The 27,641-nt window shown below is 38.9% G+C and overlaps 1 protein-coding gene and 1 long non-coding RNA gene across 6 annotated transcripts in view; both read right to left on the bottom strand.

Annotated features, from left to right (window-relative positions):
* LOC145647300 (uncharacterized) overlaps positions 1 to 9,339 on the bottom strand; it is a 498,552-nt gene extending 489,213 nt beyond the window's left edge. The window contains exons 1-3 of one of the 3 annotated variants that reach the window (XR_014116315.1): positions 9,186 to 9,339; positions 1,705 to 2,013; positions 1,080 to 1,286 (exon numbers count right to left, since the gene is read on the bottom strand). This is a non-coding gene — a long non-coding RNA (uncharacterized LOC145647300). Of the gene's footprint in view, positions 1 to 1,079; positions 1,287 to 1,704; positions 2,014 to 8,696; positions 8,801 to 9,185 lie in introns of those variants that run through there. The other 2 variants (XR_014116313.1, XR_014116318.1) reach the window with 2 other exon arrangements.
* Positions 9,340 to 15,048: 5,709 nt separating this feature from the next.
* LOC145659978 (uncharacterized) overlaps positions 15,049 to 27,641 on the bottom strand; it is a 134,919-nt gene continuing 122,326 nt past the window's right edge. Inside the window, exons 1-5 of one of the 3 annotated variants that reach the window (XM_081723897.1) lie at positions 17,151 to 17,237; positions 15,905 to 16,018; positions 15,601 to 15,715; positions 15,382 to 15,453; positions 15,049 to 15,283 (exon numbers count right to left, since the gene is read on the bottom strand). In XM_081723897.1, coding sequence (XP_081580023.1) covers positions 15,168 to 15,283; positions 15,382 to 15,453; positions 15,601 to 15,715; positions 15,905 to 16,018; positions 17,151 to 17,234 — 501 coding nt within the window. In that variant the 5' untranslated portion in view covers positions 17,235 to 17,237 and the 3' untranslated portion in view covers positions 15,049 to 15,167. Of the gene's footprint in view, positions 15,284 to 15,381; positions 15,454 to 15,600; positions 15,716 to 15,904; positions 16,019 to 17,150; positions 17,238 to 27,641 lie in introns of those variants that run through there. The other 2 variants (XM_081723896.1, XM_081723903.1) reach the window with 2 other exon arrangements.

Raw genomic sequence — 27,641 nt, 5'->3', positions numbered from 1 at the left:
TGAAGAGAAACTGCAATTGGTCTGAAATAATAATAATTGGAAGAAGTAAAAGGGAAGAAGTGTAAAGAAAGAGAAATAAATAATAAGGATGGAAAATAATAAATAGTTAATAATAATAAATAGTTAATAATAATAAATAGTTAGGTAACTTTTATAAACTGGGTAATATAGTCTGCGTGTGTGCGTGTGTGTGTGTGTGTGTGTGTGTGTGTGTGTGTGTGTGTGTGTGTGTGCGTGTGTTTGTGTGTGTGTGTTTGGGTGGGTTAATCACTGTCCCTCATCTTATGGCAGGCAGATATGTATCGCCCAGCTAAAGCGCTGCTTTCCTTCTTTTCACCCAGTAGGATGGGCAGTTTCAGTGTTAGACAGACACTTAAAGTTGGGGTGGACCGTCTCAGATTTTGTAAAATAAATTTGCCATATTTGGATGAATTTTTCACATTCAGTGAGGAAGTGCAGCTCTGTCTCTACAGTATCATATTTACATTGCTGACAGAGTCTCTGTTCTCTGGGCAGCCATGACATTTATATCGGCTGGTCTGGACGGCCAGGCTGTGTTCTCTGAGTCTGGACTTTGTCAACGTGGTTCTGTGTTTAATGTCAGTCACTGTGTACAGGTCGTCTGCTACAGTGTACTGACGTTTTAGGGCCAGATAACGTTGCATTTTGCTTTGTGCTTGTGTTTGTGTTCCAGTGGGTGATGTAGTTTAGTTTGTGAAGTGTAATAATTTGGTTTGGTCTGATTGTTTGTACTTCAGACTGGTCCTGATGTGTTAGTGTTAGTGTGTGTTAATGAACTCAGTGTCAGCACCAGCTGTGAGAGGAGACTCTTCTCTCTGCTCTTATTTTTTTTTCCTTTCTCTCTCTCCCTCTCTGCCTCCCTCCTTCTCTCTCTCTCTGCTTCCCTCCTTCTCTCTCTCTTTATGCAATAGTTTATGCTCCATCACATTTGATAAATATGAATGGTTGAGAAAAATCTTGTATTTGTAGAGTCAGTGGTTCTAGCCCATCTGGTCTATTACACAGTTAGTGTTAACCATCCTCCAACTCCAGTCATGATCAGTGTCTGACCACTGAAACACTGCTGGCTGGATATCTTTCACTGTCAGAACACTCTCAGCCTACCAGTAGCACTGAATCCAGTAACACTGCTGTACCTGAACCACTCATACCAGTACAACACCCACTACCAAGCCTCCAGCACTGTAGTGGGATTGACGTGTGGAGAATGGTTCAGTATCCACATATACTGGGACATCTGTGGTCAGAAACTGACCAGTGATATCCTGCGTGTAGGGTAACACACAAACTGTGTAAGACACCAGGTGGACACAGTCTGTAATTATACCTACACATTCACTTATTAGAGGTACTGAAAGTGTTCAGTGAGGGCAGGTGAAATGTATGTTAGTTGTGTTTAACTCTTCTAGACTGGTGACAGAGGGTGTCTGGTGACTAATATCTGAGGATAATGTGGTCCACATGTTAGATACATAAATATGTAATGGTGTTTCTCTATTTTTAAATGTCCTGTTTTTGAATTTTAGTAAAATGTGATGTATGTGTGTCTAATAAAGTGTGTGGTGAATGTATTTATATTACATTTATATTTATGTTTGAAAAGCGAAGTTCATGATGGAGATCCACCAGGCGAAATCTACTTAGGAGATTTTAATTTGTCCGTGTTTCTGAATAATATTTTACCTGAAACATAAAGTTTGATGTCTTTGTATTTATTCCCTTTAGTTTGACACCTGTAGTCTCCCTCATCCTCCTCAGTCAGGTGTGATATGAGTAGAGAGAGATTTCCTGGAGAGTGAGCAGTACCCAGCTGAATTCTGTTTCTGTACTGTTCACTCTCACTGGAGATCTCTGTATAACTGGAGTTTTGGTGTTTCTGCCAGGTGAAACTCTCAGGTCTGGTTTGTGGGTCAGTGCAGGAACAGGGCAGTAGTACTGAGTCTCCTGCGTATGCAGTGATGTCTGTGATCTTCTGATGTTCCAGTATACAGCCTGCAGAAACACACCAGTAGAAGACCTTCACCATCAAGCCCCTCATGTGCATGTCCCAACATTTGAGTTTCATCTCTTTACTCTTTTCATCTCTTTTCTCTTTAACATGGCTTAACTATCTCAAGAACACAGTGATTTGTGATTGTTCAGAGTAACATTTACTATACAACCATGTACTGACTACTTACTTTACTCTGATTATTATGCTCTAGTCTGAGCACTGAATCCGATATGCATGGGTTATATGTAATTAGATATAACTGCACCACAATGACACATTGAGTTCAAGGTTTGGTTTACAACTGAAAGCAGCCTACTAACCAAATCTTAAATTCTACCTTACATGTTCAGGTAATATACAACACACACGCGCGCACACACACACACACACACACACACACACACACACACACACACACACACACACACACACACGCACAATTTTATTCTCACCACCTACTTTATTAGAAACAGTAACATCACCCATTGGCACTAGTGTCCACATGTGCCTTTAAAGTGCCTTTTATACGTGGTCAGAGATGTCGTCTCTAACTGAACTCCTATAGATGTTTTCAGTGTTTCTTATAAAGTAGCTACTGAGTAGATATTTGATGATCTACAGAAGTAGAGAGAAGGTAACACTCACCATCAGCAGCATGGAGCACAAGGAGCAGATAAACACACACCTGCATTCTTACTGAGTTACACACAAAATACACACAGCTACAGCAGGACTGCTGATACACACCATACACACACGCTTCAGAACTACACTCTACTGAATAATATGACAACTACAGTTATAGTGGAGAGGAAGTGCATTCAGATGAAGTTCTGACCAACGTCTATCCCCAACACAGACACACATAAGTAAGAATGACAACATTCTCACTCACATATATAGTGATCCTGTAGGGTTTAATACATTGTCATTTGGTATGTCCTCTTTCTTCTTTATCAGTCAGTGATCTAGCAGATAGTTTCACATCATCAGTGAGAACGTCGACATTGTAACTTGAACGTTTCAGTCCATTGTCATAGAGACAAAATGTGGTTGCCAGTGGGAGCGACCTAAAATGACCTCCCTCAGTGCTGTTTGGTCAGTTCATTTCTCTATGACATAGTCCAAAGCTTCGAATCAGTACAATAAAGAAGAACCTCAAATGCTTCACAGGACTTCGTATGCACATCATTTCCAAAAAGGAAGTAAAAACACATCTGCAGTTAAAAACAAACCTGCATTCCACAACACACTACATACAGCTACAGCAGTAATGCTGCTACACATCTTATACACTCTACAAAACTACAGTGTACTGAACACTGAAAACTGCAGCCCAGACTACAGTCTGTCTAGTGGAATCACCATACAACTATAACCTGGAACTCTACAACTCTCTCAGTAGAACTCCACTGAAATTCTCCACCCACTAATATCCACAGTAGAGGGGAAGTGTGTTCAAGTGCAAAATAAATTATTCCTCCACTTCTTTCTCTCTCACATACAGACTAAATCTAACAGTGAAACAGTGTCTTTCTAGTGTCATCACTTCCTCCTGAGCTTCCCAGTGTTCAGTCCCCATCCTCAGTAAAGTGATCCTGCAGTAAGAAGTAGTGCTACACAGTGATCCCCCTCAGCACTGTTTGGACACATCATTTCACTCCTGCACTTAGTGATCAGAGGGCCAAACTGAATGTGTAGCTTAGCAAATATTAGACAGATCAGACAGGAAGAGCTCTAGATTACATGCTGATCAAAATAAACATTGATCATTTAATCAGGTAAACATGAGCATTGTCTGATAACATTCATATTATTCATAAAGTACAGGTGGAATGCAGCAGTCCATGATCATGTTGTAGTTTTCATACTATTAAGAAAAAACTACTTAAGAGAAGTTGTGAAATCCACCCACTGACACAGAACCACTAAAGGAGTCACCAAAGTAAAGACCACTTTGGATGTAGACAGTACAATGTCATCACAACCCAACAGTTATCACAGGGAGTAGAAACATTTTCTCTCCTTTTCTCTTTGTTACTTTGTTATTAAAGCTGTCAAAAGCTGTTTAACAACTGTTTGCTAAAAGGTGAATATCTGTAAAGTAACTAATTGAGGCTGTAGGCTAGTGTGCACTGTGTTGTCACAACAACAAAAAAATAAAAACTGTACAAAGACAAACCCCCTAAAAAGCAAAAATAGTAATAAATAAATGTATAAATAAAAGAACTGAGAACAGCAAAAGAGAGAGTGGGCTTCCTTGCCTAGTACCTCTATGCACATTTTGTGATGGTATTACATTAGTACTGACTGTGGCCTTAGGTGTGGTTTTAAAGATTTTACACATTGTGAGGAGAAAAACTTCAGGTTTTCTTTACTGAAGGCCTTTTCTGCATAGCAGTTTCTAATATGTGGAGTGAGGTGTGACGTATTTGTCACGGTTGGCCGGGCAGCCAGAGGGAGGGACACACCCACTCCTGCTAGGGATCACACTAAACACCTGCCTCATTCCCAGTCTCCTGCCTACTAATCACCTTCACCTGTTCCTTGTTCGTTCTCTCTATTTAAACTCACAGGTCGAGAGAGAGTGCAGCACATTAGTGGCCCGTTGGACTGCTCACTCCCAACGTGTACATCGCTACAAGGACTACTGGAACAGAGTAGTGTTTGTCGTTAGTAGTGGTACCGTCACATATTGACATTGGAAAATAAAGAGCACTTTAGTGCAACTTTGCCTCTCACTTCCTCTGAACTGCCACCGTCACAGTATTAGGTTAAGTAGTCTACCCTGTTAATGGCTGAGTGTCTCCTTTGATGAAACCAGTTTGATCAGGGTGTATCAGTGATGGAATAATATGTTCTAATCTAATGGCTAATGCTTTGCTATTTTTTTTTTTTTTCATTTTTTATTTCAATGTTTCCAAGAGATGATATAGAGTTTTACTTAGAGATGGGGTTTGTACTTAGAGATGTAGATTTCATTAAAAGGACCAAATAAGGAAGGACTTTAATAAAATATGTTCAGAGTTGTAGACCAGTACCACAGACCAAATATCTTTCACCTCCAAAGCAGCCTGACTGCTGTCCAAGGTGCTGAAACTGCACCCTTCAGCCAAGTTCAGAACCTGTGCTGTACACAGCTGCCCTGCATATGGCTGCCCAGTGGGACCCAGACAGGAGCCCCTGGTGCTTCCTCAGCTGTAGCTGTAGCCACTCACCTTCCCACCTCACCAAATACACCAAAAGGTCTTTAGAGGGTGCATATCCTACATTTTTCCTTTATTTTATAGTTTTCTTAGGTGTCTTCTTACAATGTTTTTGTGGTGTTATCTTCCAAAAAGAGTCATAATTCAATTTTACACAACTATTTTCCATCCTTTCTTTATCCCTTGGAATTAAACAGGCAGTTTCTGTTGCTGTGCCTTTGAGATGCAAGATAAATGAGCTCTGTTCTGATTGGCTGCCCTGTATTGTGCTTCATTTAAAAAGCACTAAGAGTTGAAATATGCCTGAGAACTGCAATGTAGGTGTTAGGGGTTAAACTGCTGTAGGCCAAAGAGGCAGAGATAAGTAAATGAGCTGGTTCTAATGACATCAGAGAAACAGTGATTTCAAAACAGGCTATTTTTACAGATTATATTCCATATATGGACTGTAAGAAATGGGAGAGTAAACAATGTGTTTTGAAATGTAACAATATTTACATATTACTTAAAAATTATTTATTTCAATAAATAATAAATAAATTTAAACATTCAGTTTTCCATGGTAGGGGCCCTTTAAGGACATGGGCCCAGATATGACTGTCAAAACCAATAAGCAGAGTCAGTCTGCACTGTTTGTATTTGGTATCTTTTGTGGTTCTGTGATTGTTAAGGTGCAGTTCCATCTCTGAATCAGTGTCTCACCTACTTCACCTTCACTCTTGTTGCTACACTTGTATTCCACATTATGTTTGATTTACTGTTTCTTTTCAAGAACACAGAAGGGAAACGTGTGCTACAGTTTACAAACTTGATGCAAATTCCTGAACTTTATACAAATTCAGAAAACACTTTATTCAAAATGACATGTGTGCTATATTTTGGAAATGCGAGGCAACTTCCGAAAACAGTTCCGTTGTGTTGTGACTGAGTTTGCAGCATTTCTGAAGTTGTACTGTATTTCGGAACTGTAGCGCACATATTTCCATTCTAATGAATTTGCTTTTTTTATTTTTACATTTTCTGCACAATGGGTCTTCACACCCACCGTAGAGCTGGACCTGGATACCTCACTTGTCTTGCCAAATGTATTTATTCATCACTAGTCCAACTCTTTATCCTGTAGGTAGTGAGCTCTGCCGCTCCTCAGGTCTCCATGGTAACAGAGTAGTATTGTCTTGCATTTGATAAGTATGTCAAAATTCATGAGATCAGAACTCACTGTAGCCTCTCCCTGAAACCCACCCCCACGCCCCACTTTAAAACACACAGAAGCACCAAACACATACATCATACACCACACGTAAAGGACTGTACCACAATCAACCACAATGAGGTGTGACCTCTGTCACAGGCAGCTGGATACAGAAGTGGGTAGTGGACAAGAGCTGCATCATACACAGAATGAACAACTGAGGAAAAAATACCACTAACTGTGTGTGTGCGCGCGCAGCAGCATGGGCTAACCAAGCCTCATGACCAATTGATGAACAAATGAGGAATAAATAACACAAACAGAAATAAACAAGTGAGCACATGTCACACGTAGCACCCAGATTAGCAATACATATGTGAGGACAAAGCAGTGCATGCTGGGAATTCTCACATCTGTAAACTGGTAGCTATGACTATGGTGACAGAAGAATTTAGGACTAAATAAGAAAAGTCTTTAAACTGGAGTCACTGGAGTGAATTTCTGCTGCCAGAGTCAGTTAGTGTTTGACTGATTAAACCATGAAGTTTAGAACTGGATAACTGACACTGATGAGGATTTGCAGACTGTTTGACAGTCTTCATGGGTGAGTGAAAGAAGTAAACATGTCATTCACACACCACTCAGAGAACAGTGCAGCAGCATTTTAAGCTCACGAACCCAAAAAGGAAGCATGCACATATGCATGTCTGTGTGTGTGTGTGTGTGTTATTTATGTATTGCTAAAGTGCACCAAGTTTAGTAATACATATGTGAGGAGGAAGAAATGCATGCTGGGAAACTGTACTGTCTTTATGGTTTTATTTTTTCTCATTTGTTCATTTTTTATTTGTAAATTTTTCTAAGCACCTAAGATAAGAGGAACAACATAGGAGAACTTGAAGCCCAAACACCCAACAAGAAGAGAGAGAGAGTGAGTGAGTGTGTGAGAGAGAGAGAGAGAGAGAGAGAGAGAGAGAAAGAAAGAGAGTGAGTGAGAGAGAGAGAGAGAGCAGGGTGGGGATGTTTTTGCATCTACAAGTATCACTTTGAATGTACATTTACTGTGTGTGTAGAATTGTCTTTCTCCAAGTCCTTCAGATGTGGATCTGGCCATCCTGCAGTAGCTGTGCATGTTTTTTTTTGTGTGTGTGTGTGTGTGTGTGTGTGTGTGTGTGTGTGTGTGTGTGTGTGTGTGATTTAGTTATGTAATGTTAAATTGTTAAACAGTGCTCCAAGTTTGCTAGGAGGAAGAGGTGTTTGCTGGGAAACTGGACTGTTTTTGTGATATTACAGTTTTTTGCAAGACATAAAAACAGGGACATGTGACACAATAATTGAAACCACTAACTCATGTAGCCCATCTCCTGACCTGTTATACTAAACCAAAAGCACCTTCTCTGATTTACACTCATTTTGTATTTCTAAAACACATTTTTTTCAATACGTTAAACACAATTCTCTATATTGGACACATCATTCAACAGAAATACGTGTGTTTCTTATGGAAAACCCTCAAATGCAATTGATGCATCCATTTATCAATTAACCAAACCCAGTACTCACAGGTGAAGACACTTGACAAATTTTACTAATGACACTTAGAAATCAGAACCTGAGCACTATAAAGAGGCCACAGGCTCGATATCTTGGTTGGATATCAATGGAGGTCAGTATTGGAGAGCGAGGATGAGGGAGAGGAAGAGCAACCATCACGGATGAGATCTGGGCCACTTTGGTTAACAAATAAAGTCAACAGAATTTACTTTATTTTCCCTTAACCCGGGTGGACAAGACATGTTTGGAGTCCATATTTCGCTCCTTTAGAACAAAAAGCTGCTAACAAACACTGGAAGCCAACAGCAACGATAGCTAATAGGATTTGTAAATAAGTCAGATATCGAGCTACATGTCCTCAAACCTCATCCAGGTCGCTTCCCGGTGACGTGTTTCTTCACTTGTCTAGTTCACAGTGAGTTATACGACATACCGACTAGTCTGGGAGACATTTATTAACACTTGGATGCGGTTTGACCGGCTTGAGAGAAGTTTGTGGGCATGTATTTACGAAGGCAATATTTGAGCTGCTGTTGACTTCCAGTGTTTGTTAGCAACGTTAGCATTTAACAGCTTTTGTTCTAAACTAAAGAGGCAAAATTTCTTGGTCGATAGACAGAATCTGGGGTAAGTGGTGAGCTGCTGCTCTCTGCTGCTCCCAGATATAAATACCTTTGTGCAAATGAATGTATGAGGATGACAACACCTGTAGAGAGAAGATAACACTCACCATCAGCAGCGTGGAGCACAAGGAGCAGATAAACACACACCTGCATTCTTACTGAGTTACACACACACTACACACAGCTACAGCAGGACTGCTGATACACACCGTACACACTCTTCAATACGGTCTACTGAATGACTTCACAAGTACACTTATAGTGGAGAGGAAGTGTATTCAGATGAAACTCTGACAAACTAAGCTCAACACAACATACACCAAATATAGAGATGGGGTAGGTTTTGTAAGTTGTCATGTGGTACGTCCTCTTTCTTTTTTATCATTCAGTGATCTATCAGATATTCTCACATTGTCAGTGAGGACGGTCTCATTCTTAGTTAAGTGGCTCCGTCCTTTGTCATAGAGACACGTTGTAGAAGCTCAGGGGGTGAGACCCAACATAACCTCCCTCACTGCTGTTTGGTCAGTTCATTTCGCTACGACACCCAAAGTACTTCAAAGGCTTATTAATGAAAACAGTGTAACGCTTCTTACCTGGAGTGAGGAACAGGTGCTACGGGGTAACCGCGATGCGTGGAGTTAACATGGAGTGACACACACACACACTGGTGTGGGCAATCTGAAAGACTTTTATTCTCTCCTGGATCACTTCAAGCCAGCTCACACGGCTACCATCATTGTATTTACACGTAAAGAAAACAGTAAAAAGCACCGTACAGCGTTACCAAAGAAAAAGGAGTGTTGAGAAGGCGAACAGAAAGGTGACGGTTCTCCCTTTAGACTCACTTTCTCCCACTCTCCCTCTCTCACTCCATAACCATGAAGCTCCCTCTTAAAGGCGCAGTACAACTGTGTCTGTTACAAGAGCATGTGGAATTACGGCAGCCACAGAACTGGCTACCTGAGACTTTAAAAAAGTTTGAACAGATGTTTAAAGGAGTATTTAATTTCAAAACATTATTTTTTATTTATTTATACATAATGCAGTGCATGAAACATAAGTCAGGGTGTATTTTTAATTGCACATGTTCAGTTTGATTAGTGTGGTTCAGTTTCAAATTTGATATGGAATTTGTTTGCAGGAGTAACGTGTTTGTTGGCCAAAAAACTGGTCCTCCTTCTGTAAGAATGTCACTCCACCACTAGAGATGTGAACTCTACTCACACCACAAATGTACTGTTGCTTTCAGACTGGACTGTCCAATTAAAATGACAGCTAAAATAACCAATTTGACAGTCTATAGACTATTAAATAAATGTCTACAATCATGGACTTAATTCTCCAAATAAAGTGAAAGCTGCACTATGTAGAATGTATGTTGTCCATTACACTCTCTCACCAGGAAGATACAATGTCATCGTGAGGACTTGCTGTGCCCTGGGCCTACGTGGCACTGTGTTTACGTCCCCTCTGCCCTGGTGGCACAATGTTTACCATGCCCTGGGCCCTGGGTGGTGCTGTGTTTACTGTGCACAAACTCAGGCATGAATGGTAATAAAGGATTTGAGTGAGACCTGAATCGGTCTTCATTTGTTTTGACAGACCAATCATAGCAGTCTCTAACACACAAATCAGGGGCAGTTATAACATTAGGCATGTTGGTGATATTTGTCATTGTTTCATACACATATTACTTAAATTATGGAAACTATGTAATTCTAAAACAAATGTGGCAATGTGACAAATATACATTAATCTCGAAACTCTCTGACTTACCTGTGACTCATTTATAAATGAGTTCTTTCAAATCAAAGTGTATTTATATAACGCTTTTTACAACAGATGTTGTCACAAAACAGCTTTACAAATGATCAAGTCCAAGCTCTCAGGGAGCAAGCCAAGGGCAACAGTTCTAGACAAATCTCCCTAGAGGAAGAAATAAGAGGAAGAAACTTTGAGAGGAAGCAAGACTCAAAAGGAGGGCCCATCCTCCTCTGCTCAACAATGGTCACCACAATAATAACAATTTAAAAAGAAAAATAAATGTAACAAATTAAAAAATAAGCAATTAATGTCTAGTCCAACTTTCTAGAGGTCCTGTTCTTGTCCCAAGGTGTGCATTCCCGGTGTGTTGTCTTGTATGTTGATTCACTATGATGATCTGATCACAGCAGTTGGTGCAACATCCAGGCCCTTCTGAGTCTGTCAGCGTTCAAAATCAGATTTATCACCTCTGGTTTGGTGTCAGATAAAGTAATAAGAATCACAGTAACACTGCTACTAAGCCAGTAAGTGGAGGGGCCATAATTGTAAAAATATGTATACAGTTCTGGTTTGACCATTTGAGCAGTGACTGAGTCAGAAATCAGACTTCAAAATGCTGTTCTCAATTTAAAGAATGTACGATGTATGGTATCTAGGTCTGACATTGAGGATTTTAGAGGGGATCTCATTTTTTTAAGATGGTGAATTAGAGAGTAAGAATTTTAGTTCTTTTTTTCAAATGTATTTGATCTTATAGGATTTAATGTCTGTACTGGATCTGAAAATCCCCTTGTCCTGTAACAGATAACTTTATTATAAATCTCTAGGATTAGGTAAAACCATGCATATTAAATGTAATATGTTTTAAATCATTTTATTCTTAGATTTAGTGCTTAGATTTTTACCAAGGCCCAATCCCCTCTCATTTTTCCTCCTACTCCTTGTTTTCAAGTGTCATCTTGCCCCTTGGGACTGAGTTACAAAGGCTAGTGGTTGAAATCTTCCCCCTTGCTTCTGCATCCATTTATCAATGATTCACAAAGAATTCTGAGAAATTTCTCATAACACTCAATTTTGAGTGAGACTCTGAATCCCTCAGTTTGGAGGGCCATTTAGCACTAACAGTGCACCCTAGCCCTCTATCAGACACCCAACCCCTACTCATGAACACCACATATGGAGGGCCAGGGCTAAGTGGTAGGGTCAAGGGGTGAAATGTGATTGGGCCCAAGTGAAGGTGTATGAGGCTGTAAAGGAAATGCTACATGCTTGGGTGATTCACATACAGTCAGTAGTATCATGTTCTCCAGGAAAAAATGCTAGAGGCACAGGAACATGGGAAATAATGATGTTTCTGGGAGCCACAATGACTGGATTTAGAACCTCTGTGCTAGCTGAGCTGTTTTTTAAAAAGAAACACGTGATCTGAGCGAGCTGTTAGTTGTGGTTTTGGTCCTTGTGGTTTTAACCAGCAATTTTTAGTATTAAGTGTATAGCAAAGGCAGAGTCTAATCATAAATGATCACCCAGGCTCTGTTTAACTGGCTTGTCAAATATCTTTCAAATACATAATAAATAGAATAATACAAATATTTACACTTTATTACACTTTATATTTACACTTTATATTTACACTCTGTTGCTGATTTTATGTATTTATACTGTGTGATGTTTGCTGTATTTATGTATTTTATGTTTATAAAGTGTCATGGCTACACTATAAGTAGCGTATGCAGATTTTGTCCATCAGTAGACTGGTTGTGTTACATGGCTGCTTTAACGGTAAGTTGTCAACAAGGAGGCTTTTTCAGCCTTCTGGTGGTTTCTCAAGCCTCCTCTTTCTTCCCCCACAGACACCCCCACACTGAAACCACAACATGCATGTCTAGTTCACAGAGGCACCAGGGGCCCTGTGGGCTCTGTGAAACTACACAATGAAAAAACAGACCTCAGGTGTACTCAGGACTCACAAGACACCACATTACTGTAGTGACATCCTTGTGGACTTCAGTGAAGTACTGCAGAGAGAGTTCTGGACTGATCTCTGGAGTCAGTGTGTGTCCACAGTGGTAGTGGAGTTCTGGGTGTAGAGTTGTCAGTGTGTGCTGGGAGCTCAGTGGTGTTTCCATAGTGACAATGCTGCTGAGTTTGTGTCTTCTCTTCACTGAAGGTAAGTGTCAAATTCTCTTTTAATGCTGAATTGCATTAAATTGTATATTTATTTGTTAATATAAAAATGTTATTTAAGCAAGCTGACTTTTTTTGGGTAGAATTGGAAAAATGTTTTGCTTAACAAATAATTATTAAATATTTCTGCATATCTTATGATTCCATCTTATGAAGTCTGTGTACTTTTTAATATAGTTAAAATATAATTGTCCTATATTTTCTGGTATACGTTTCTATAGGCTACACTGTAGTAAAGAGTAGAAGACAATTACATGTTATTGCTTTAGTACGTCTTTGTCTCCATGTGCTTTTGTATGTTTTCATTTGTAGCTCCTCCCCTGCTCTGCTCTGACGTGTCTCATGTGAGTTTTGTCTCTTACCCCTCCCAGTAATTGTTCCCAGATATTCCCTGTTTGTCTCCTGCTGTATAAATACCCTAATGCTAATGTTTGCAGTCATGGTCAGTGTATGACCCTACTTTCATGTAAATACTTGTGTCATGAAATAACTCAGCTCAGTGAATACATCAGATATAACATACAGGCTCCACTTTTACAGCAGTGTTCTTAATCTATTAGTGGTGTGAGAAAAATATGGTTTGTGGACTAAATTGTGGTAGAAAAGTATTTGATATGTGTATGGCATCTTAATGTGAATATGTGCAGTTTTTAAAATCAGTAAACATTTTGCTCTCAAAACACCTTATGAACCCCCCAGAAGAAGGAGGAGACTGTTCTGGTCTGAGAGCTCAGGATGTCTGACGTCTGCTGTGGTTTCATTTCTCACAGTTCCAACCAGTGGGCAGTGGATACCAGATCAGAATCTAAAGCCCATTTTAGACCAGAAGTGACAACCGTGCTGCTTCGACACCTCTGCAGCTGAGCTGTGGTCACACACAAGCTCAGTTTCCTTCTAGTCTATTTCTTGTCTTATGCCATGACAGGCTTATCAGTGGTTTCTAGCTAGAAATAGTACAAAATACTACATTTATTCGGTAAAGTGTAGTTTATTAATCAAAACAGCACAACTCTGACTGCTGGGTCTATTTTAATGTGAAATTGGGATAAAGCATGATGTTTTAAACACAAACTAAAACTAGGACTAGGCTCCAGTGTGTTCTCAATGGCAGGTCCAGTTTGAATTTAATTTAGTACAAAACAGGTTTAGTATGAGTAGGACTGGTATGGTTACTGATAATTTGGGTAATATTGTGTACTGTGAGGAGAGATGTCAGTACTTCACTGAGAAAAGGGACTGCTCATGTACTACCCAAACCATGTCCATGTTCAAAGGCTGATTGATAGAGTTTATCAAAGTTCAAATAGCTTCTTATTGTGAGTAATGCAGGTTTTTGTTGTTTGTTTTTGACTCATTCAGTAAATCCAGAAATGCATATTACTCACAAAAAATCTTAAAGAACTTTTCTGCATAAGCAATGGTCCACAACAAATTATTGTGATGTGGAAGCTGAAAAAGCAAACAAAAAGCAGGTCCTCTCACTATCTAGAAATTCTTGAATGTGTGTATATGTGTGTGTGGGTGTGGGTATGTGTGTGTGTGTGTGTGTGTGTGTGTGTTTGCATGCTTATAGTCTCTGGAGACATAAAGCAGACAGCATTCTGTAGTGACAGTGCATAATAGTTCAACATATATTTGCCAATAAAACAAATTTGATGCAATGAATAAAATATTAAGTACACAGGACATCATAAGGTAGTGCAAACATAAAATATATCAAGCCATGAAAAAGTAATGCAAAAATGTGTATATGCGCAAGCTTTGAGGTGATTAACTCTATAAACTGCATTTTAAAACTATAAACTTAGAAAGAGGAGTTTGAGAATAAGAGTGAGGGGATAATATATCTGTTTGTTTCTCTCCTCTACATCAGACTCCACCCCCTTTGCTTTATAATGAGCATGTGTGTCTCCTATATGGTTTCACAGATGCAGCATCATGGTCAGTGTGGGGTTGTGGGATACATCACAAAGGAAGAAACAACCAGAGTCCTCACAGGTCAAAGGACATGATGGCACTGTGTGTGGTTTTGTATGTCTCTGTAAAGCTGGTGATGTGAACTTGAAAAGAAACATAAGAGCTCTGGCCAAGTTCATTTGTTCCCAGTTCCTCTCTGCTGGGTGGACATTAGGGTCTGGAGTACTGAAGTAATGCTGTGAGAGTTCTGGATTCAGTGTGTGTCCACAGTGGTAGTGGAGATCTTGGTGTAGAGTTGTCAGTGTGTGCTGGGAAGTCAGTGGTGTTTTCATAGAGACAAGGATGCTCAGTTTGTGTTTTCTCTTTACTGTACTTCCTCTCACTAAAGGTGAGTGTGAAATTTTCTCTTAATGCTGAGTGACATGAAACTGTACATATATGTGATAATCTAAAAATGTTATTAAAGTGAGTTGAATCATTCAAGATTTATTTGGCTGAATTAGAATCATAACCTGGCTGGTTTTAGAATGAAAATATGATTAAAAGGTCCAGAATGCAAACAAACAAAAATATTTGCATGAAGTAAAATTTATTAATCAGAAATAAATCAAAAAGTCAAAAGATGTTCAGAAAATGAAAAGACAGGTTGGGGAAAATGAAGGGAAAAAAGAAATACAAAATAAATTGGTAAAAAGACCTGGGAAAAGTTAAAGAGTAGGGCTAATTTTGTTGGAGCGCTTGGCACAGGACAAGGTGCTTTTTATAGCCTGCCATGCTCGTCTGAAGAAGATGCGTACTCTCTTCAACTTCTTGCATTCTGAGCCTTTATATTTGAAATAAAAGTAGAATTTTTAAACTGGTGTCCATGGAGTGGATGTATGTAAACTCTGATTATTGATGTGGTGCTTTGATGCTACTCACCAGCTGGGGTGTTCTCCACTTTGACTGCCTCTGTAATAGATTCCCCTACTCCACCCAGATCCTCTCTTACATCTACAGATGTTGTTTTTTTCCCCAAAAAATCAATAAAAATGCAATTACATAACAAAGTACAGGAACATATTTAAAGTGAGCAAACATCATGTCCTACTGTGTGTTCTTAATGTAAAGCTAGATTTATGCAAGAAAGTACATCTGCACCTTCTACATGTACACTGTGGTCCAAAGAGCAAATCTCTCCCGTTGACTCTATGATCATAATGTGTTCAGCAGTTATGCTCCGGATGGTACGAACCTCCTTACAGTCCTCCTGTTTCTTGAGTGAGAAATGAGAAATAATCAGTGATGAATTGTAAAGGAAATGAATCATCCATTGACCCCACCTGGGCAGTGGAAACTCCACTAATGGACAGCATATTTTGGATTGCCATCTGTACAAGTCAGGAAAATGTGAAGGCAAAATAAATAAAACCGTGGATGCAGTAAAAAAGATGTAGACACTTACACTTTCTCCCAGATTGGCACAGTAATGTTGCTTAAACCAAGCAATGGGAGCAGGGTCTCTATGACTCTTCTGGCTTCTGGTAATAATATTAATAATGAAGTTGTCCCTTGGCATCTAGAAAGGGCAGAAGAAAGCTCTACTGCACTGAATGATAATAAAGCTGTTTAGTTTCTTTTAAAAAGTTGAAACAGTTTGCATGTGTTTTTGGATATTTAAAAAAAACCTTTAATTTTTAAGAATTAAAGATTTAGTCCTAAGAAGTAATTAAATTTGAAATGAAAATTAGGCTTTGATTACAACACAGTTTTCTACAAAACAAGGCTTATTTTACATGCATTTGTGCACAGGATTACCTTTGTACCCCAGTTTCATATCTCTATATGGAAATGAGAAATCAAAGCCTGTAGACTTTATATATTTATATACAGTTATTATGTAACCGAACAAATGGCCACCCGTAGCTCAATTTCTTCTACAAATGTTAATAAATGTGAAACAAAGGTTGTCTGTTGTGCGACAGTGCATAATGGCCACACTCGTGGTCTTACAGAGGTTTTTCTAAAACAAGCCCATAAGTCACTTTCCCTTGTCTCAGTCAACGTATTTCATCTAATGGAGTTCGGTTACCCGAATATTTTCAGCTACGTCCCCTTTTATTTATCAAGGTTTCCTTTTGTTAGTTCATTCTCTACTCACTTATTTCGCATTTTAAAATATTTGTGTGGTCCGTTAAATTAAACAGCTGAGACGGCCCGAGTGCCGCAGGTCCCACAAACTCCCTTGACGTAGACAGATGTTTATTAGAAGAACACGAATAACGAACACAGTGGCGCTCACACGAAACAGGCAAGATGAACATGAGCAACGTTGAACACACAAACATAAAGTGTACCACGTACGTGAACATTAGCGAGAACACAGACCGACAGGGATACACACACCAACCGGGGTTTAAACACACACAGACATTAGGAGAATAACCCGGTGCAGGTGTGTGTGACTACATAGTCGTGGTTTCACACAAGACCATGAACTCCCACTGCAGGCGGCGGGCCGTACCACGTGACTAGTGGGGCGGGGAGCTCACTATCAGCCCACTAATTAGTTCTCCGTTCAGTCAAAAGTTCTCTATCATTAAAATGTGTGTTCTCATTTTAAATTCGCATATTGGCTACATGTTTATAATACGATTCCTTTTTCAAATATTTAGTATCTGCCTTTGTAGATAAAACTAAATTCTACTTACGTTTTGTTTTCGTTCCTCAGTACCTCTTATGCGTGAAGAATTGTTTGTAGTCTCCGTTGATGTTTTGTCTAAAATGATCGTCATCGGCAAATCCACTCAGTAAACTGATCTGGGGTCAGAAATAGAATGACACAAATTCTGACATAATCGAGCGCTAAATTCTGTTCAGTGGTTGTTTAGAACAATGAAAAAAGTGCAGCTGAAATGACATTATAGTCTCATATCAGAAATCACACTATCACATTTTAAAATCATTTCCCCCTCTTTATGCCATCATTTTGTTATCAGGCTCAGATTAAAAAATCTAAATAAATAAAGTAAATATAACCTATACATGTAAACTATATATTAATTAATTAGTAATCATTCCACATAGGTACAATTCACTCACTCTGTATTCGTTATAATCCAAAGTCATTTGAACACTCATTAAGGATCAAAATGCAACCTAAACAACAACTATAATAATAAATTCTTAAGAAATTATACAATTTTAACTGAAAATTAGGCTTATTAATCACAGTACAATGTTCAACAAAACGGCTTATCTTTACTCTGGTGTTTCAGTACTAAGGCTACGCAGTTATGCAAACACTTTCTTGCATAATATATGCTTATATTATGAAATTGAGAAACTAGACAAACAGAATTAAATGCTCCATTCATTACTGATTCAAATGGTTTATTATTTTTTAAAAATATATTTTTAAAAAGTGCAGGATTGTAGCCCCAAAATAACCTGCACATGGTTTTACAGGGGCTATTCCAATATGTGTTTTATAACACAACGTTTTGATCACATCTTCACAAAGGTTAATTACTGCTGAAAAGAAATAAGGTTAGCATACATTTTTTAATTTTCTTATAGCCTATAAAGAACACCCAACCAAACAACCTAGCTACAAAGAGACAAGGATAAAAACGTCATTACATGTATTATATAGGCATACAGATTTGAAATTAATGTGGCAAATGCAGTGGACAGGATCTAGTCTAGAATTCATCATCTGTTGAAGCATCTGTGGTGACATCCTCATATGGGTCTTCAATGTCTTCATGAGTCGCACCATAACCTGCCTCCTTTAGGTGGTGTGTTTCTTTCACAGCTACCAGGTCTGTCTTCAGCTCTTCAAGCTTTGGTAATACAACACTGTGCAGGCCACAGTAAGCTTGAGTAGAAATTCCTGAAGGGTAGTTTAAAAAAAAAAAAAAATCAAACTGGGTAATAAAAGCACCATGAAAAAATACCACAACACAATCTACAATCTAACAACCAAACATCACACCCCCTCAAAAATAAACACAATCACATTCTGAATGCAAGATTATATATAATCAGGTCATAAACACAACATGAATAATTAACTGATCATATTAATAGGGCTTTGAAAAGTAGGATCCAGTGTAGAGTCACGTATGAATGCTGGGAAACAAAGTATCTATCAGTATGGCCCTTTGTAGGAAAGATGATCTGTAAAACAGTTCAAGAACATATATGTAAGGCAGGCTTGAACCCAGCTCAGCTAAGTGATAACACCAATAGCCTATTGGGTGAGCAGCCACGCTCTAACAAAGATGGCCCCTGTCCAAAACAGTTAGGTCTTGAATCAGGTAAAACAAAAGGAAAAAAACTAAACACAATGCCAAGCATGGAAAAAGGGAGAACAAAGGACGTAACGGGAAGATATGGCAAGCCCGATGCACTGAGGAAAACCAAACTAAAATTTCCCAAACAAGACCAGAAAACAGGGAACAACTTGAATGGGTAAGGGAAGCCTTGGGAGAGAGACAGACTCGAGAGGGAAAACTGGAGAGGGGAGGTGTAAAAACACAAACACCCTCACAGATAAGAAGTGAGGTGTAGCAGGAAGGCTCACGGATCTCAATACCTGAAGTTACCAGCTAAGAGCTTGGCTCAAACAACCAGCTCTGAATGACTGGGTCATCGGGCTTTTATTAGGTCTAACCCAACTGTTGGGTGTTAAACCTGATTAGTGGTGTGGTTGACTTGAGGCCTCCCTCTGGTGGCCGGAGGGGCCTTGGCCTGGTGCCAACCCTTACAGTATCCTATATGAAGTGAACTGCATTAACAAACAAAGCTCAAATTGTTGCCTAAATGGAGCAACCAAATTACTCAGTTATAACTATCATTGTTATAAGGATAGTGAATGTCATTAGAACAATGCTAAAAATCATATCATATTAATGTAAATATTTATTAATCTAACAAGCAAATGTGGTGGAGTCTGACAGTAAGGTGTGTTTCTACAGGTTGCGTATTGGAACACAACAGGGAGACAAAACACATCACTGCACACACAGGAGACTCAGTACTGCTACCCTGCAGCTGCATAGATTTGCTTGCCAAACCTGAGAGTTTCACCTGGAAGAAATACCACCCAAAAAGAAAAACATGGGATGTGATCTCCAGTGAGAGTGAACAGTACAGAAACAGAGTTCAGCTAGGTACTGCTCACGCTCCAGGAAATCTCTCTCTACTCATATCACACCTGACAGATGAAGATGAGGGAGATTACGATTGTATGCATAAGGAATATGAACAACTATACATCAAACTCACTTTTAAAGGTAAGTAACTTAGGTCCATATTCTTAGTGCATTGATAATCTCATAAATAAACTGAACTTTAGCAAACTAGTGTTACATTATACCTGTAGCACCTGTTACACCTAAAGAGCACTCTTAGACCATCAAAGGCTGATATACTGGACATAGTATGAATGCTACAGGTCACTTGGGTAGTGTTTTCTCACTGATGTGGCTTGGTGTGATGGGACAGGTAAGGCCAGATGCTCGCGGATGTAGAGAGAAATTTATTTTGTTCCAACTTTGTGATGGGTGAACAGGCCAGGGTCAAAACAAGGAAAGGCAAGGCAGGGGTAATCCAAATCATACAGGTAAACAGTCCGAGTCCAACAACCAAAGAGCAATAACAAACCAAGCAAACTATACAAACGGGGTAGGAAAAAATCAGTAGTCTGGAGAGCAAAAAACACAGTCGAAACACGGGAAAGCAATCAAGGAAATAACGCTCGGTATGCACAGTCGAAACTAGTGGCAATACCTCAGAATGCTGGTGAGGTCTAAAGAGGTGGGAAGTAGAAAACAGGTGCTGTCAATATTCTGGTGATGAGGATCTGAATTAATGTGTATGATTGGATGAGTCCTTGACCTTGCGACGAATGGCATGTTGGGTGTTGTAGTGTGCTTGGAGTTCGGTCGACGTTACACTTGGTAGGTGTTTGTTTGGAAAAGGACAGCTAAAACAAGTCCAGGGTAAATATACATTTCATCCATTTTTATAGGGGTGTATTTGTGGTTAAAGTGGTCTTGTACTTTAAAAATACTTGACTGGGATTTATATTATGACTTAATCTTCTGGAAACAATCCATAATGTCACTGACCCTCATTTTGTCTTTCATGTTATTTCTAAAGTGTATAGTTGGACTATGACAGTATCAATAAACTGCCAGTGTAAAATTGTTTCCCAGCCACACTACATCTTATACACCCAAAGTGACAGAAATGTCATGTTTTTGATTCATTGCTTAGTACTAGATGTGTTCCGTTGTCCAAATAACTTTTTTATCTATTTTACCTCATAATGACATTTTTCTTAAAGAGTTATGCGTCCTAACTATGACCATCCACAAACAGTAAGTAGGAACTGTGTGAACTGAAACCTCAAACTACTGTGGTTGGGGAAACACTGTTTTGCACTGGCATTTTGATATCATAGTCAGCACATGTCAACATTTATGAAAAATACAAATTTGATGTAAAATGTATTACTTCACAAAATGACAGATATCCACTGTTTTTGACTTAGCATCTTGTACTAGATGTGCTCCCAGTTGTCCAAATACATATGTTTTACCTCAAAATTGTTATGTTTTATTAACTTTCAAGTCCAAAATCATGTGTCCTAAGGAAGTACCAGCATCAAACTATTTCTCAGTCACACTAGTTTGACTAAAGGCTTTATAACAAAATGACAGAAGTGATCTGTTTTTGACTCATCTCACCCAATATTAGATGTATTTCCAATTGTCCAAAGACATGTTTTACCTGAAAATTGCATTTTTCTTCATGTGTCCTGACTATGACAGTCAATAAAGTGATAGTGCAAAACTGTATTTCCCAACCACAGAAGTCTAATTACAGGCTATACAACCACATTGACAGCTTTTTGGTCAACATACAAAACAAATTTAAAATATATATTTTAAATACTTCTAATACTTCATTGGGAATTTTATTTTGACATAATTTGATTTGTTTTGTGGCCGTATCACAATGCTCAAGAGGGATAATTCCATTGCATTAGTGCTAACTCTATAATATAACACCATTACTTGGAAAGTCAACACTTCATTATAAAAATTAGTTTTTAAATAAACTTTTAAACATGCGCTGATGAGCTTGTTCACCTGCCCCCCCCCCTCAGGTACAATCACGTCTACTAGTGTCACGAATGTAAACCATCCTGAATGTTCCTATACACATTTATAATGGGTCAGTACTGTAGCCAAACTTGCAAACACAAGTAGTACTAAAGCAGTACACCATCTTATGTTAACAAACACATGTTCCTCTCCAGGGATCTCAACAACAGAATTTACATCAAGATTTGATGGCAAAACAAGTGCAAAGGCTCCAGCTGACGCTTCCACTACTGACAGTGCAAAGACTCTGACTGACGGTAACATGCATTTACTGCATATCCACATGGTCTCCTAATATCTTAAAAAGCAATTAAAATGCATGCTGTGTAAAAACACAAACACTAATACGCACAGAAATACACATAACATTTGCATAACGTTTGCCTTCAGATGTCCAAAACCCTGCTGGTGATCTATTATATATTCTCATGACTACTGCTGTGGGAGCTGTCCTCCTCCTGCTGCTGGGTCTCGTGGGGGTCTTGTGCTGGAGATACAAAGGTACACACACACACACACACACACACACACACACACACACACACACACACACACACACACATGCATGCATACAAGTTGTGGGTCACACTGTCTGGTTTTCTAATGTAGTCCAGAGACATGGACAAACGAGGCTAAGAAAGGGGCAAACAGAAGAGAAGAGAGAGCAGGAGACACAGGTGAATGCTCACATACCATCCACTGTAACATAAGAAAAACAACCTCCGCATCATTACTGGCACACGTCCTTCAAGGTCAAATCTTCCATGGTGTGTGTGTGTGTGTGTGTGTGTGTTTTTACAGGATTGTTCTGCTGTTCTTTGTTCACCTGTTCAAGTGAGTGCTATTTTGTATCTGAATAGTGGGGGGGGGGGGGGTTCAGATGATACAACACAATTAGTACAATACCGTTCAAATAACGGATCACATACATCACGTACAGCACTTTTTAAATTTATTTATTTTTTTTTATAAGGAAAACCATCTTTGGGAAACAGGTTGTGAAGTTCAGGTTTTGTTGAAGCAGTAACAAATACCTGAGCAGAGGGTTTTATACAGATAGTGTGTGGGGTCCATGGTGAGTTTTTGATACAAAGCAGCTCTTGATGAATGTTTTTGATGATGGCTGTTGTGATCTCCAGTTTGAAATCAGTGGAGATGGTGGTGTGTAGGAAGCTCAGACTCCACATCACTTACTGTACTGAGTTACAAAGGGAGATGGACAGATGTCTTATTTCAGAAATGTATCATTCATCTCTACTGCTTTTTGCATGTTGACCTCCAAGTTGTTTTCAGTGCACCACAAAGCCAGACGAGCCACTTGACTCCACTAGCAGTCAGTGTTGCTAACGAGTCCTGTTAGGGTCATTTGCTTGATGATAGCTGGAGATGCACTTGTTGGTGTAGCAGGAGAAGAGGAGGACTGAGAGTGTCCAGCCTTGAGGAACCCCAGTGCTGATGGATAGGGGCTCTGACAGATAAGGTTCCAGGCACACAAGCTACCTTCTATCTCACAGGTAGTTGAAAATGCCCTGACAGACGTAGGGTTCCACTCTCAGTTGTGTTGAAAGCTGAGCTGAAGTCTACAAACATGACTCTGTCATAGGATCCTAGAAGGTCCAGATGAGTACAGACATAGTGTTGATTGTGACTGGGCATAGTGTAGATTGCTCTGTAAAACTATATCAGTCCAAGGAGGTGGGAGTGATGGACTTGACGTAAAACAGAACCAGCTTCTCAAAGCATTTCTTGACTACTGATGTTAAAGCTTCTGACCTGTAGGTATTAAGGCGGGTTATATTGTCCCTCTTTAGACAAGGATTATTTACCATTAAATTCTACATGTGTTTCACTTCACCTCTGTCCTTATGGAGCACAGCTCTTATCACTGCATTCATATGAAAACGGGTCTTCTGGACATGTACCAGTGATTTCACACCACATATAGCATATTGTTGTTGCCCTTTGCATGATGGTCATAGGTGCATAAAGGTTATTGGTGCATTTGAATTGTGCATTTGTGTGCATGTATAGACTCCTATATACAGTATTTTTGTGAAAGTGTACTTTAGTGTTCACACAAGTTTGCTAATTTTCCATTTCTGTGTTTCTACAGGAAGATTCGAGTGTCCTATACGCAACTGTAAATCGAAAAGCGAAATGCAAAACAGCACAAGAACAGGTGTGCATCATACTGAATGTGTGTTTTGTAAACATGTGTGTTATGTAACAATTGTTAATGTGTTATTCCTACAGGATGATATCACTTACTCCACTGTAATACACAGTCAGAAAACCAAACCAGCATCCACTCCAATGGATAATGCAGATTAAACAGAATATGCCAGCATCAAATTAAATTCAAATTAAGCACACACTCTCACACACACACACACACACACACACACACACACACACACACAAACACACACAAACAAATGCAATCAAGCAAATGGACAAAAAATAAACATACAAAAACATATATGGTAGCCAGTAAATAGCAAGTATTTTATTTGTTTCTTCACTGTAAATGCCTCATTAGGGGTTAATCTGCTGAAAGATGATTTGAATACTTCTGTGAATTATTAGCTTTTTTGCATGTAATTTATTAGTAGTAGTGCTTTTGGCTTTAATGAAATAAAAAATGATGTGTAAATGTTCACGGTACGGCCCCTCCTCCCAGACGTCTTTTTCTGTGTGTGTCGCCCTGTGTTTCACACCTGCTCCTCATTTTGTGTCATCACTGTGCGTGAGTAATTTGTGTCATTTCTGTGCGTGAGTATAACTCTCATGTTTAGTAGTGTATGTTGTTATTGATTGACCATGTATTAGCCTATGTGCTACATTGTCTGTTGTCTGGTGTTAATAAACGTAACTTTTGTCGGCTCATTCGTGCGTCCTGCCTAGCCTCCGTCGTTACATAAATGTGCATATCATTTTATGTCAAGTGCTTTATTGTTGACTGTAGCCATTACTTCACTGTGAGAATTTATTTCTGTTTTAAAAATAAAGAGCAAAAGCCAGATGAGTGTGGTTTCTATTTTTACCTGCTTAAAATGACACATTACACCTTTATAGAGGTGAGGCACTAAAATGAGTTTAGACTGTGTACTGAGTTACCAGTCTATATGTATACCTGCTCCATAGGTATGACTGTAGAATTAGTTTAGGCTATAAGACATGACACTGTTTCATGGGTTTCTAAATCTCTGAAAGTGTAGGTGGGATGTTTTTCATCAAATTACCTAAATTATTGCAAATTCCATTAGCATTAAAATGTCTTGCCACTGGAAATGACAAATTCTTAATTCTGATGGTCCAAAGGTGTTCAACAAAACAATCAGCAAACATTCTCTTGGTTCCTCCAATATACAGATGAATACATCTCTTGCAAAAGATAAAATAGACCACTCCTGGAGTAATGCATGAGGAGGAATAGGTGATAAAAACGGATCCTTTTATTTTAGTTATTATATTGTCTTTGTTAATAAGGTTTTATGAAGCACATCTAGAGCAGGCTACAGTACCAGTTATTATTATTATTATTATTATTATTATTATTATTATTATTATTATTATTATTATTATTATTATTCAACGGGTCATTTACCTGTCTTTAAGGGCATGCCTGTTTGTTAGTTTATTATTGATTATACACACACACACACACACACACACACACATATATATATATATATATATATATATATATATATATATATATATATATATATATATATATATATATATATATATACAGAGAAATTTCAGACAGCGACCCTTCATAAGCTGTGTAAGCAAAGTGCTTAAGAAGTTGTATATTTTTCTATAGATATCCACTCGACATCTTTAACTACAGTACCTTGCAGCTGCTTCCCAAGAATCTTCAAGTGCACAAGTGCTTCAAGTTTCCAGAATGAATGTATTTAGAAGTATCTAGATAACACTTCCCCTTTGGTCAAACACACATCACTTATGAAAAGCAAGACAATGTAATTTGGTACAGCACCTTTCATCCACAATAGCAATTCAAAGTGCTTTGCACAAATATATAGTAGCAACAAAGAAAAAAAACATTAAAATAATATGAAAGATGCTAATAAAAAGGACACCATGTACACAAGGTACAGGATGGCAACACTGTCAGTGAAACGATAGATAGATAGATAGATAGATAGATAGATAGATAGATAGATAGATAGATAGATAGATAGATAGATAGATAGATAGATAGATAGATAGATAGATAGATAGATAGATAGATAGACTTTGACAATAGAATTTGGCAAGAGCTGATTACATGTGACTGTGATGCATCACTTTAAGTAGTGTGTTAAGCCGTCCAAAATGAGCTAAACTTTAAAAATACATGATGCAATCTGGTTTATGAGAATACATTAGAATTATTTGGTTCAGTTAACCAACTGCCATCAAATCTATTGGTAATCTTGCTGGTATTTAATTATGTTTATCAGGGATATTTTGTACATAGGCTTGTCCTAATTCTACAAATTGGAGTCAGTTTCCCAACAGAGTCATGCAATAACATAAAACAGCAGAGTGCCACTTTAAATACTCCTAACAATATAATGCTGTACATTGAAACTGAACCTAAATTAGTCAATGATGTGTTTATGTACTACTGTGGTTAAAGCAAAACTCTCTCATTAGTTGCATAAATTAATGTGTTTCTGCAGGCTACACACTGGACAGCACAAGGGAGATCAAATATATCATTGCTTACACAGGAGATTCAGTACTGCTGCCCTGTTCCTGCACTGACCTACACACAAAATCTGAGTTTCACCTTGAAGAAACACAACACTAAGAGAAACACATGGGACATGATCTCCAGTGAAAGTGAACAGTACAGAAACAGAGTTCAGCTGGGTACTGCTCACTCTCCAGGAAATCTCTCTCTCCTCATATCACACCTGACTGAAGGGGATGGGGGAGTGTAAAGGTGTTATCTTAAAAGGAGAGAATATAAAGACACCGTACTCACCATTAAATCTCTATCAAGCACAGTGATACTGTCATCATTAGACTGAACCCACAACTTTTGACTGTTCCAGACCTTCTGTGTTAAACTGTGTTTAGAGCAGTACTATAAGCAGATGTTACTCAAATGCACCATTTGTTGTAATGAATGCCGTCAGGGTTGCAAGCAGTCAGCACTGAGGTAGTAGATGACAATTTTAATTTTAGATTAAAACTGCAGCTATGAACTTACTTGAGCCGTTAACACACGTAATACATAAAACTCTCTCTGAACAAGCTTCTCTCACTTCTCCATTCTGAGAGTGTAGGGATCACTGCAGAAAATCACTCCAGATGAAGCATCTGGGTCAAAGCATTTAGGTGGTGTCATTTTGCTTTTTAATTGAAATCGAAAACATACCCCAAACTAGCACGGCCTCCTGTTGGGTCTACATGAGCTTATGGAGGGTGTCTGTGGTGGTTCAGTCTGCAGTCTGGCAGGGAACGTTGAGATGGAGAACGTCACTGCTTACTCGGTCCTGCAGCCCTGCTCCTGACTCGGTCCTGCTGCCCTGCTCCTGCACTGACCCACACGCCAGACCTGAGAGGTTACACTGTGCCAGGCACAGTTCAACCAGAAACAGGTGGAGTGAGAGTGAACAGTACAGAAACAGAATTCACCTGTACTGCACACTCTCTAAGAAATCTCTCTCTACTCATATCACACCTGACTGAGGAGGATGGCGGGCTGTACTTATGCAATCATAAAGGAGCTCAAAACAGATACATCAGGCTCAATGTACAATATAAAACATATATCAGTGGGCTTGTATGTTTAAAAATGCCCATAAAAAGTATAACTTTTTAAACATAGCATAGCTTTTAAATAATGACTAGAGATAATGTGTGCAATATGGCTCAGGGCCAACTGTCTCCTAAATGAGTAAAAGGATTATTTCATCTTCATTTTCAACATTCAGAGTTGTCTTTGCGCTGCACCACCCCTCACTCCTCAGTGTTGTTACAGTCTCTCCTCAGACTCTGCCC

Source organism: Electrophorus electricus, chromosome 2 (genome assembly GCF_041902795.1).
Source record: "Electrophorus electricus isolate QZ-2024a chromosome 2, ASM4190279v1, whole genome shotgun sequence".
Classification (NCBI taxonomy): domain Eukaryota; kingdom Metazoa; phylum Chordata; class Actinopteri; order Gymnotiformes; family Gymnotidae; genus Electrophorus; species Electrophorus electricus.
Note: the sequence above shows the minus strand (reverse complement) of the source record. Positions and strands in the feature narration are given on the sequence as shown.